At 41.6% G+C, this 12,063-nt stretch overlaps 1 protein-coding gene across 3 annotated transcripts in view; it reads left to right on the top strand.

The window, feature by feature from the left end:
• The window catches only part of LOC121087401 (sodium channel protein type 5 subunit alpha-like), a 178,173-nt gene that overhangs the window by 115,658 nt on the left and 50,452 nt on the right, over nucleotides 1-12,063 (top strand). For 2 of the 3 annotated variants that reach the window (XM_040592378.1, XM_040592377.1), the window contains 2 exons: nucleotides 2,685-2,831; nucleotides 9,669-9,789. In XM_040592378.1, coding sequence (XP_040448312.1) covers nucleotides 2,685-2,831; nucleotides 9,669-9,789 — 268 coding nt within the window. The remainder of the gene's footprint in view (nucleotides 1-2,684; nucleotides 2,832-9,668; nucleotides 9,790-12,063) is intronic. The other variant, XM_040592376.1, reaches the window with a different exon arrangement.

Raw genomic sequence — 12,063 nt, 5'->3', positions numbered from 1 at the left:
AAACCACCCACGGCAGGGAGCTTGACAGGAGATAAACTTGCTGCTGTTGCTGCCAGAAGAACGAATCATCTGGAATCAGAACAAAAGCAAACAGTCTGAAGTTAAACAACGTAAACCAAAAGCACCTTTCCCCAGGCAAGTCTGTGCTGATCTTCAGGTGCTGTGGACTGCAGAGAAGACTGTGGCATCCCATGAGAGTGGCTTCCCAGGGCTGGCATCAGTTGCTTGCAAAAACTTTGTGGATTCCCTCACATTCCTTTTGGGCCTCAGTCTGTACAATCAGATTGTTTTGAAGTCTACTTCTCTTGGAGACTTTCTCCCACCGTATAAATTTACAGGACAAGTCTGAAACCACATGGTGATGAACCAAATCATTGTCCCACATGCCCATGTTGTCCCCATTGGATAATTTGCCAGGATGTATTTCATCAGTTTTAATTAACGTTAATTAATCGGATACTTGGCACAAGTGTGATTTCTGGGAAGCAGCTGGGTCCGTGGTTCCTGGAGTTTAGTCTCTAGGAAAGCCTTGCTAAGTCTTGGTACCACACCGAGGAGTTAGTAAAAAGAGAATTGGTTGAAGTTTGGCATCTGACTCTAGCTTAGTGCAATAATTTGCTTAACAACTTGAACATTCGTCAGATCAACTGAGTTACACAGTCTGTTCTCATACACTGTGTAGTTTCTAATGACTCTGAGTGCACAACCTTTCTGCGTAAATGAACTTGAGACGTCACCCCAGATTACATTGCACTTTGAACACGAAACAATTGTTTCTGTTGTTTTAGTGCTATAACCAATACATGCCATTAAGATTACTTGGTACTAAGTTGTATGCACATTGCATTAAAAAAAAAAAAAAAAAAAAAAAAAAAAAAAAAGACTTTTCATGGCTGAGTGCCTTACTTGGGCATACTGTGCCTTCCACATTAGCTTCTCCCCTGAATATTACACTGTTTCCAAAGATGCACGTTAAAAAGAGTGTTGCTTTTTGACAGGGACAAAAATGTAATTCAGTGGTTATGGAGCAATCTCTGGCCTGTGAAAATCAGTGCTAAACTGTGCCTAGAAATTGCATGTAATACATTCTTATGCAGAGGGTACAGGCTTGGACATGCATAATTTAATTTGTTAAAGTTAGAATATATTTTAGACCACATGCCCTCTGAAGCAGGAAACAAGTAATTTGATTTTAAATTAATTTTCTAGAAACATGCAATGACATTTGAAAAGACTGGTACAAACCTGACAGTCCAAAAGTATTTAGACGGAGAGCAATTTGCTTAACCAGCTGCTTCCTTTGTGTCATCTGTTCTTTCAGATAGTTATATTTGGTATAAAGTGTTTTTCTGCTCCTGGTACCTCTTGAGGGACTTCCTGTGGTGATGTGGCTTTAGAACTGAGGCAGGTAGGCTGCGGCTCCCTGGGGAAGGGAAACTCGCTTAATACATGAATAACGTCGGATGTCAGTCAAGCCAAGGGGAAAAAAAATAGCTGGACAAGTGAAAGATAAATAGGTTTCAATAATTACTGTTGAAATCCTGTTATGCTGGTAATTTTTTTCTCAGCATGGAAGTCCTTCAGTAAGCAACTCAGCACAACTCTTTGAAACGGGCTAAAGTTTTTGTTAATATTTTAGTAGCAGTGATAGAAATGTCACAAATGATGGTAGTGCTGTGATGACCTATTGAGTTTTCAGAGAAATCCCTGGGTTACGTGAATCAATAAAGCCACACCGATTTACACCAGCAGAGAACCTGGGCTTCTAGATGGAGGGACTGACCCTGCAAACATACTGTCCTCTTCCATTAGTCCTGGGAGTCCTTCTAGAGAGCTCAGCAGCAATAATCATCACCCCAGGAAGAAGTGGCTGGATTTAGTGGTGCTCCTCATATTAGCAAGCAATGGATCTAGTCAGATGGGTGTGCAGAAAAATATTTATTGCTCTGATTCCAGAGTCCATCCCTTTTTAGGGAAGTACTTAAGGATGCCTTCTCCTCTCAGACTGCAGTAAAGTCCCACTGGCATCAGTGGGTGCAAAATAGTCTTAAGTACTTTGCTGAATAGGAGCCATATCCATTTACTGTCTACCTGCAGTTTTTCCACATCTACTTTTAGGTACCTTTTATCTTTTCCAGTGAACTTTGCATTTTCCTCCCCTTCAGTGTGTATCTTGTTCCCTCTAGGTGGGTTTTCTTCCACGCTGTTTCAAGTAGAGTGGCAGCACAGTGTTGGGTGTTGCACTCCTGCCTTTCTCCAGCTGAAACGCTGAGTATTGCCACCTGATCGCACAACTTCAGCGTACACCCCTTGGTTATTCGACCGGACTGGCAGCACCTTTCTGTGTGCCTCAGGTCCCTGGAGGAAGCTTGTGTCTCCAAACCAGACTCAAAATGGAGACTAAAAGGGAATTTCCTCCTGCTCCAGCAACAACAGCTCAGAAAAAGAGCTGGTCTATTTGTATTTCCATTTTCTACAGCCAGATATCTTGACATATCCAGTTGCTAAAGCTCAAAAGTCACAGCATAAGCTTGTGTTATCTTGTTTCTTGCCATTTTCCTTAAGATGTCCTCCCCTGACAAGTATAGTCCAGGCTACTTTCTCTTTTAGCTGGAGAGTTCTCCTTATGAAATAAGCATGCTATCAAAGAAAAAGAAAATAAACCCATCTAGGATTATTTCCAGCAGGAAAAACAGCTGCAACTGAGGGGGCAGCGATGCCAAAGCCCAGGCGCCCGGAGTCAGAACTCTGAGATTTGTGAAGAGTTAAGTGAGTTGCACGTGGATAAGCAGTTGAAGGCTGAGCCACCACCTCCAGTAGGGCAAAAAGAGGTAACAGAAACAACTTTCCTACCTGATACTGCATGCAATTCATTGCACCGGCTCCGTAGTGCATGTCACTGGTTTGTGTGGGGTTTGGCTTGTAAAAATATGTGTTTGTCAAGTGGTAGGAAAGCAATAGTACGTAGTAGGTATTACAGTCTTAGTAAAGAAGAGAGAGGATTTTGTTGTTGTAAAAATAATCGGAAAGCTTGGAAAATGTGCATTATAAAGTAAGATGGGACTCTAAGAGGCTTTGGGAAAAAAAACCACAAGACCGTCTATAATGTTACCATCTTATTTTAGGAGCAAATATGTGAGGGTTTTCCCACTGAAGAGTAGCTCTAAGAATGGCATCTGCTGACTTGGCAGATCCGCACCTTGAGTTCACTGCAGGGTGTCCACTATCTGTCACAGATAACCATTCCTGTTCCTGTTAGCACACAGACCCAAGAAATGTGCAACAATTTAAGTAGCTGACATGGAGATACTAACTAAATAGTAAGCCTCAGTATCATTCAGTTGATGTTGGCTAAAGCGCAGCTCACTGCTGATGTATACTCACTGACATCTATTTTTCAGCTTGTAGGACTATGTTGTCCTTATAAACATGAATACCAAAAATACACATATTTCTACTGTACACTGAGTGACTCCAGGCCTTAAATTCCCTGTACCCTACTTGCTGACTTGTTGGAGGGTTTCTCCATTCAGATTTAGCATTTTATTGACATAACGTTGCCTTTGTTATCAGAGCACGATGGATTCCTCTCTTCAAAATCAGGAACTGGAGGTTTTGTGTGATGTCCTGGGAGTTTGGGGCACCCCATAGCTCCTTGAGATTGGAACCAGTGGTGGTTTTGGGGGACTGAATTAATGAAAGGGAAAAGATGGCGTAGTATCAACATGCATCACATCTCTCCCAGTTCTGCTATAAAACTGCTGGCAAGTTGGTGCCCAGCAGAAGCAATCCCTTGGAGAACTCTTGACAGGACATCAGGAAGTAGACTCACCACAGAGCCAGAGCTCATGCTCTCCAGGCCTACTGGTTTGTATTGGCATGTGGGGTGGAATTTACTGAACTAAACATAAGCATCTGCATCTGAACTTGTCATCTGAGGCCCCTTTATAGTCAGTGAGGGTCTGGAGCCAATGTAGTCAGGTAAATGTGTCTCATCTCCGGCTGAAATCAACATTTAAATTAGGTCAGATGAATCATCTTCTAAAAGTGCCTGTTTCTCTCCACTGACTATAAAGGCAGCCCAAGGTAACTAGATGAGTTGTATGCCTAGGTGAGCTAAATTCCACTCAGAGTAACCAGAAATCCTCTAGCCACGAAGCATTCCTTTAAGGAGCAATCCTCCTTGCCAGAATACTTCTTGGCATATTGAACATCACCTTCAGAAAGAAAAGGTCCTAAACTTCAGAGAAAGGAGGCTCAAATATTCGATATCCAATCTCAGGAAAAAAATGTATGTATGTTTACCAAGAAATCCAAAACTTTAAAATAATGAGATGAAGCATTATAACTAGGAGAAATCAGAAGGCCTTTTCAGCAGTTCTCTCCCAGGGGATTAGGTATCCTTCATGCTTAAATGTATTTTTGAGATAAATAAACCCTGTGATCCTAACACGGAGGCTGGAAAATGATGTCCTTTTTAAGTGCTATAGCAAAATGTCATGATAAATCAGGAACAGTCTAGCCTTGATATATTCAGCAACATCGTGATAAAGAAATAATCCCCATTTCCTCCCTCAACTTTCAAAGGGTCCTGGGACACAAATGTCACCTTTCTATAGTAGAGTATAATTGATTCTATTTGCAGCTGCTTAGAAAGAGGTGGAGGAATATGGCAATAATCCAGGGATGACTTGAAATCAAGCGGAAGTTCACATGAGGCTGCGAATGCCAACATGAAAGAGCAGAGCCCAAAGGATGCTATTTTTGAAGGCCAGATCTTGCGTGGACGTTACATACTCACTGCCCTCCTATTCCCAAGTAATCTTTGTGCCCGCACACGAAGCCATGCTAATCATCTTTTTGATGAATGTCCCAAGAACTTGTGACTGGCCAAATAAAGGCAGCAACTGTGAGGAAGTGACAGGTTTGGTCTGCCCAAGAGGCAGGGCCTGGGGTGATGCAGTCAATATCAGGAAGCATCGAGCGTGTCCTGAATAAAACACTGCCGATGTCAGTAAAGGATACATTATATGATTAAAAATTCATCCCATATATATCATCAGGAAGACACCATAGGAATACAATCATTGGTGTCACAGGTGGATAAGAGTTCAGAGAACAAACAGGTTGATTTCTCTGCCCAAATACTGCCCTATAAAATACTCTGTACAGCGTTGTGGAATCTACCTTTAAATGCATCAGGCAACTTATAACTCTTCATTTACCAAAGGGAACAATTCACTTGCTTAGAAAAAAATCTCATGGCTGGTTATATTGCCTCAATAACCAGCCCTCTTTTCCTGCCCCCCGCCCCCCTCCCTTTCAAAGTACCATGTCATTACTGTCTTTTACCAATTTTATCAATCATTGTCTTTTTGATTAATTAATATAACTTAATTTAATAGACTGGGTTTTGCTTCCTTTTGTCTTTGGCTCACCCCCTGAAGTCACACACTATTGTTCTTTCATTTCATTATTTCTTGTAAATGAGTATCTCTGCGCCCCTTATCTGTCCTTTTTTTTTAATCTCTTTCTTTGCAACTCCCTCAATTGTTCCTTTTTGGAGGAACTTCTTTGCCAAGAAGTAAGCACAATATTCCAAATATAACTTCCACAGAACCACAAAGGGAGGAAGTAGGATGTCATTATCTAGACATGATCCTTTCATATAGGTTCTCTGCGTTGTTCTATCCCACTGCAAAATCACCTCTAATTTTTTAATATTACTCCAGGCTTCCAGGATTTCCACTGAAATTTTCCTGGAATTCTCTCATTTGGACTGTTTTGAGACAAGCCCCATTTTGCTGTATTCTCTCCATGTTTCACTTCTCTTTTTCTTTCTGCTTCCTCAGTTTCAGTACTCTCCTGATTTAAGGTTACCAGCTAACGTGAAGGTTATATCGGTCAGTACCTCTTCTATACCTTTAGCGAAGATCATGCTAACCCTAATCCCTACAGAACACGTCCTCTGAAGACAAAGTTTGTGTTATATTTGGGTCCTTAGGATGGCTTTTCTCCATGCAGCAATGGATGAATCGAGGCTTATTACAATTTATTTTAAAAGTAGACTTTTCTATAATAGACATCCAGGTATTTTCTTAAGGTTTATATGTCATATGTCAGTTTGATAGATTAAGGCTGTGATCTGCAGAGGCGAGGGAGAGAGGAAGGGAGATAAGAGGGTTAAGCCTTAAGCAAACATCAACTTTCAATGAGATTGCAGCCTCTCACTGCTAAAGGCTTTTTGAAAAACCCGCTCAGATCAGTTTGCTGTTGTTGCAGACACAAGCAGTTGGTTGGAAGCCCTGTCTGGTATCTAAACCGGCCACCCCACCCAGAAATACAGTAAAAACCACCCTCTGCAGCACGACTTTAGGCATTAGCGGGAGGTTCTCCCAAAAGGGCTTCTGATGGTCCCATTGTCTCTGCCTGCTACACCTCCTCCACTCACTTATTCCAAGAAAGAAAGAGGAGATTATCTGTTTGCCTTTTTTGCCTTCTTTTGGCCTCTTTGCACCTCATCTGTGCACGGTACCCTTAGCACACAGGAGAGCCACCTTGCTGCCTTTACCTCCCTCTGACATTTCACTCTGAGAAAGCACTCTCCTTTTCTTCTCTGAGTCTTTATGTAATTACTTTAATCACAAGCTACAGCAAGTGTTTAGTGATCTGTGATTCCCATGATTATTCATTTTTTCTCTTCCCTAAGCTCAGTGTTGCATTTACTTACTGCTACTCTCCTGGGCTGTTCCCAGTTTTCCACGAGCATTCACTATTGACTCCTAACGGTGTGTTAACTTGGTGTGTTGGGTCCCTTTATGCCCTGCCATGTGCCCTGTCTGGATCTGCCGATTTAAATATGTTTCAGGCTTTCTAGATATTTCTCTGCTTACAGTTGTATTAATTCTAACAGGCTCTCCCCCCTCTTTTTAATGATCCCCTTGTTGGAATCTTTTAAAAAGAGTTTATTTTCTTAGGCAACTGAATTTTGATTAGTTACATCTCCCTCACCAGTTGTTACTATGTCTCTAGCTCTTTTCTTCCCATTACTGAGTTCATTAAAACCTTCTTAATCCCTTCTAACTGTTCTGGCAAAGAGTAACCATTGCTTCTCTCCTACGAGCTTTCCTAATCTTTCCCTCCTTTCTCATATGTATGGTTCCTTCTTTTTCTAGTCCCACTTTGGACCCTCAAACCTTTGCCTGCTGTTTGGGAATCCACACTCACTGCCTTTTCATCTTTGAAGGCTTTTCAGAGGAAACCCTGTCTGTTTTGTCTTGTGTGTTCCCCATCTCCCTGTGACAATGATGGATTCCAATATTTTCTGAAAACTCCTCCTGATAAATAACTCTGAAGAATTCTCGATTCTGCAAGATGTTTTCCTTGCAGTCTATTATAATTGCACCCTATTGTGTTCTGTGAATTTCCTAACCTGTCTCTGCTAAATCCAGCTGTCTCACTGACAATGCTGTCAAGCTGACGTTCTCACAGTTTTCTTTGATTTCTGTCTATTGGTAAGAATTGTATCCAACAAGGCTTCTTTTCTCATTGGAACCCCTATTTTCTACATCCTACAGCTGTATATAATTTAGGACTATTTTGGTGATCTGTGTTTTGATGTCTTCATAACAGAACAAATAATGACTAAACGCATTCCCTAATGAACAGTATCAGAAAGTTCTGACTGTGCTAGAGCTTGGTAAGACATTTTTTCCACCATCATATACTGTTGGTAATCTGTAGAAAACGGGCTTTATACAACAGCTGCATTCTGAATATGGATTTTTTAGAAGCTTTATCCATGTCTTTGACCTGTGCTTTCTGTTCTGACTCTCTTTTTAAAAGGTCTTTTCTTGATTATTTGCAGTTCTTTTGAGTAGAGCATTAAAAACCCTAGCCAAGATTGTGACCTTCTGGATGCTGCAGCTAATTGCAAACAAGTAGCTCCCATCCCTGCTTGCAAGCATTGCTGGAATGTTCAATCTTGCCCATTTTACCCCAGGTTCAGCATTTCTCTGAATTCAGCTATAAATTTTGCATTGACTGTATACTGGAAAACAGAGAGCCCATTTTCACATTAATAATAAATATATAAAGCTGTACCTATTCTCTAACTCCATCACCATCATCCTCATGAAAATATTTTATGTGTACGTGCCATCTCTCATATAACTATCTCACAGATTGTTTAAAAGCATGGGTAAGTATTGTTGTCCTCTTTTTTTTAAAATGGAGACGGTAGTATTGCAAGATAAAGCACAAAATTATTTCAGGAGGTACTCAGAGAACAGAATAAGAAGTTAACAAACAACCCACCTCTCCTGACTCCTGCTTACCGCTTTTTTTTTTTGCATTAATATGACCCTGGAAGATACCAGCTTTTGTGTTGCCCGCTTACACTAGGTAGTGCTCTAATACAGTCAGAAACAAACTGTGAGCAGGGCTGGGCAAATATTAGAGCTTTCACTTTAGTGGCCGAGCTGAATAATCAAGTGAAATATAATTTAGGGTTAACACAACATGGAAATGTTTTATTTTAACTAGTAAAATAAATTGGGGGGGGGGGGGGGGGGGGGAGAATCCTGCTTTCTTCTAAAGAAAATGTTTTGATTCTGCAAAAAGAAAGTTTTGATCTGAAATGAAATTTCTATTTCATATTTGGGTGACTTATTTAATCATATATCTTATTCCCTTTAATAACAAATTCAGCCTCTAAAACATTTTTTTAAAATACTATATTCCCCAGAAATTTTTACCCAGATCTACTTGACAGTTCCTGCTCTAAATAGATAAGACAACCAAAGCCTCAGGGAGCAGGAATATTCTTGTCCCCATTTTGCAGAGGAGGATCTGAGTAACACTGAATTTAAACAATGCGCCTAAGACGGGGGTGTCAAAAGTTTCAGGCAAGCGATAGAGCCTGTGAGAGGCTTTCCAAAGCCATGTGTCCCCCCTCCTGCGTCACCTTGAGATCAAAGCAGGTGACCAAAAGGTAAGGGGACACATCACATGGTGGGAACAAGTCAGGTCTGGGATGAGGCAGGTGGAAAAGCCCTCACACATGTGTGCCTGTAGCATCGTGTGGCTGGACCCTGGTGCCAGGGGGACTTCTGCTCATCTCAGAGGAGAAGCTATCGCAGAAGGGAGCAGAGCATGGTTCTGACTGACAACGTGCGGATCTCACCCATCAGCTGTGGGTGAGGAGCCTCAGGCATTAGGCCCCAGAGACAGAAACCCAACGCAGGTCATCAGATTCATCCTTCGGCATTTCAGGAGCTAGGTCCCACTTCTGGTCCCCCCATCCAAAGGTATAAGCCTTCAGGATGTACAAGCCTTAAGATCTTGAGTGGTTCCACCATTCCAAGCTTCCACCTACCATCACTCAGTAGCTGTTCACTATCTTTCTACGGTTTGCTTCTTTTTTGTTTTAAACAGTAAGTTCTGTGTGTTCACTTTTTATTGTTGTCCTGGTGGATGGGTCAGCTGTTAGCTCACGGCAGTGCAGGCAGAGCTGTCCCTGGAGGAGTGGGCACCATGTGACGTGCATGGCAATGTCTCTGTGTGGTGGCTTTAGCTGGGATATTGGCTAGTGGAATAAAAACTCCGCTACTTCCTTCGGGGCCATTGACCCATTTGTTTTCCTCATCTTTGCTCTTGTTGACAACAAGCTTGATGAAATCAGTCTTTCTGAAGGCAGCACAGTGGATTTGACAAATCCTGCAGAACTGCTGGAGCAGATCCCTGAGTTTGCTGAGGAGCTGATGGAGCCTGAGGATTGCTTCCCCGAAGGTAAGGGCCTGCGTATTTCACTGCAATGCTGAGGCGAGGAACCTCCTCTTCTCTTAGTGAACATCTCACCACCTTCACACTGCGTTGCTCTGGCTGCTTGCAGTTGTATTTCACTGGATGCACTTCATTTCTTAGATGCTGTAACGCTCCAAGCACACACTCAAAATCACTTGTTACCATTAGTCTTTGGATTTCCAAGGTGAGATAAACCAAAAGCATGCTCTAAAAGGCTGTGCAGCTTCTAAAGTGCTAAGCTTTTATTCATCATAATTTGTGCCATAAAGGTTTGAAGTTGTTTTGTTTTGGTTTTTTTTTTAATGTTGATTTTTCTAACTTGGCCAGTGAAGATTTTTACCTTCCAGTATGTGTGCGTGATCAAATTTGGTGGACAACTGACCAGATAAGGATGTTTCTGTTGCTTAAAAGTACATAGGCAGTTAACAGAAACTGTCTGGAGATATCATGAGTCCCAGGGACTCGCTTCCATTTGTTTTAAAGAGTGTGTTAAGACTGACATGCCCAGTAACTTTCATATGACCAGGGATGCACTATATAAAGGGTATTTTACTTAATTATTTTAGATAACAACAAATCACATTTACATAACTCTTTTAATACCGACATACGTCATCATTTTATTATTTTTTTTTAACACCAGCCTGCTCCAAAACAGTTTTAAAATTCACTACATCAGAAGATCTATTTTAAAGTAAATCTAAAGGTAAATAGGTATATAATATCCTAAGTTATCTCTTGTCAAGAATGAGTTATGTTCCAAATATTGTCTCCATCAGATTCCTCATTTTCCTTTAAATCTGAGTTAGGAAAAATAGGGTTAGCTGAATGTTAGTATACTTCCTTGAAAATTCGAGGATCGTTATAAATAAAAACAGAGCTGCTCAGATGGGATCAGACAGAGATGATTTGCTGGGTATATGAATGCCCCTGAAGTCAGCAAAAATGTGCATCTCTATATCTGTGAGAAAGATGATTGAATGAGGTAAGGGAGCCCTGCAGGGCTTACAAATGTCCCTAAGATCTAAACATTTTTTTGGCAGCTCTGCTTAAAAGCAGTAGCCAAAAATTAATGCAGCTGATGGAAGAAAGCATGGTGCAACTATTCTGGCCCATAGAATAACATTTAGAAATTAGATCTGGTGTTTTCATTCCTTCACAATATATTTCTTAATGAGGCTAGTGAGCAGCAATCTATGTTGTGCACTGCAAAGTGAGACATTATATTATAATTGCTTAAACAAGCCTATGCTGTAAGCCTGGCGCTAGTCAGATGCTGGTTTACAAATTCTGAAACTGGTTGGCCATGATCACCTTCCAGTTTTTAAAAGAAATAAGGTGGACATCACACAACCCATCACTTCTTTCAGTGCACAGCCCTGATTCATTCCCAGAGCAGCAGCACTCTGTAATTTGCTCTGTCTTAAAATAACCAGAACTGCCTGAACCTCCATCATGCAGGACCACATCAGTACCAACCCAGTTTGCAGATCTCCACAGCTGTCAGTGGGATGCAGGATAGCAAGCAGTGCTCTTCTAAATAGATCACTGGAAGCGTTAAGCCAGTTTTGAAGCCGACTCGCCATCTTGGCAGCAGACAAATGTAGAGACAAATGCAGTGTGGGCCGAAACCCAAGCTTGCTCTGGGTTACATCCACCCTGTTGGCTCCTGCTGCCCTCCCCCTGGCCACCCCTGCTCCTGCATTTTGCCATTTGTTCTCTTCTCTCCTATTTCGTCACCAGTCCATGTTCAAGCCAGGGTGTTTTCCTGTTCTCCCAGGCTATGGACAGCTGAGCCTTGAGCCCTCAATGGGAACTGAAGGAGAACCCGCTCCCAGCCCTTTGCCCAGTGCAGGGTGTCCAGGGGCGCTGGGGATGTGTCTGCGGGTGATGTCCTCCCCACCATATCTACTCTGCTTTCCCATGCAGCTCATATCCATGCCGATTTTTCAAAGGCCGCTGTGTAGACTAAACTTGGTCCCATTCTTCAGGGATTTGGCAAAAATGCATAAACTTGACATGTAAACGTTCATGCGTAAAATTTCAAGTCAAAGTGCCATAAACTGCAAGTCCAAATTATTCTTGTAGCAATGACATTAACATTAGCTTTTATTTATGTAGGGAAATAAAGTATTTTCCTATCCTTTTCTTCTATTAAATACCTTCTGCTATTTTTAACCAAACTTACCATTGCAATTAAACCTCATCCAGTTGTCATTTCAGTAGCAAGCCAACAAACCACAGTCTAATTAGCTAAGA

Source organism: Falco naumanni, chromosome 4, assembly GCF_017639655.2.
Source record: "Falco naumanni isolate bFalNau1 chromosome 4, bFalNau1.pat, whole genome shotgun sequence".
In the NCBI taxonomy this organism is placed as follows: Eukaryota; Metazoa; Chordata; class Aves; order Falconiformes; family Falconidae; genus Falco; species Falco naumanni.
The sequence above is the reverse complement of the archived record's forward strand: the minus strand, read 5'-3'. Positions and strand labels throughout refer to the sequence as shown.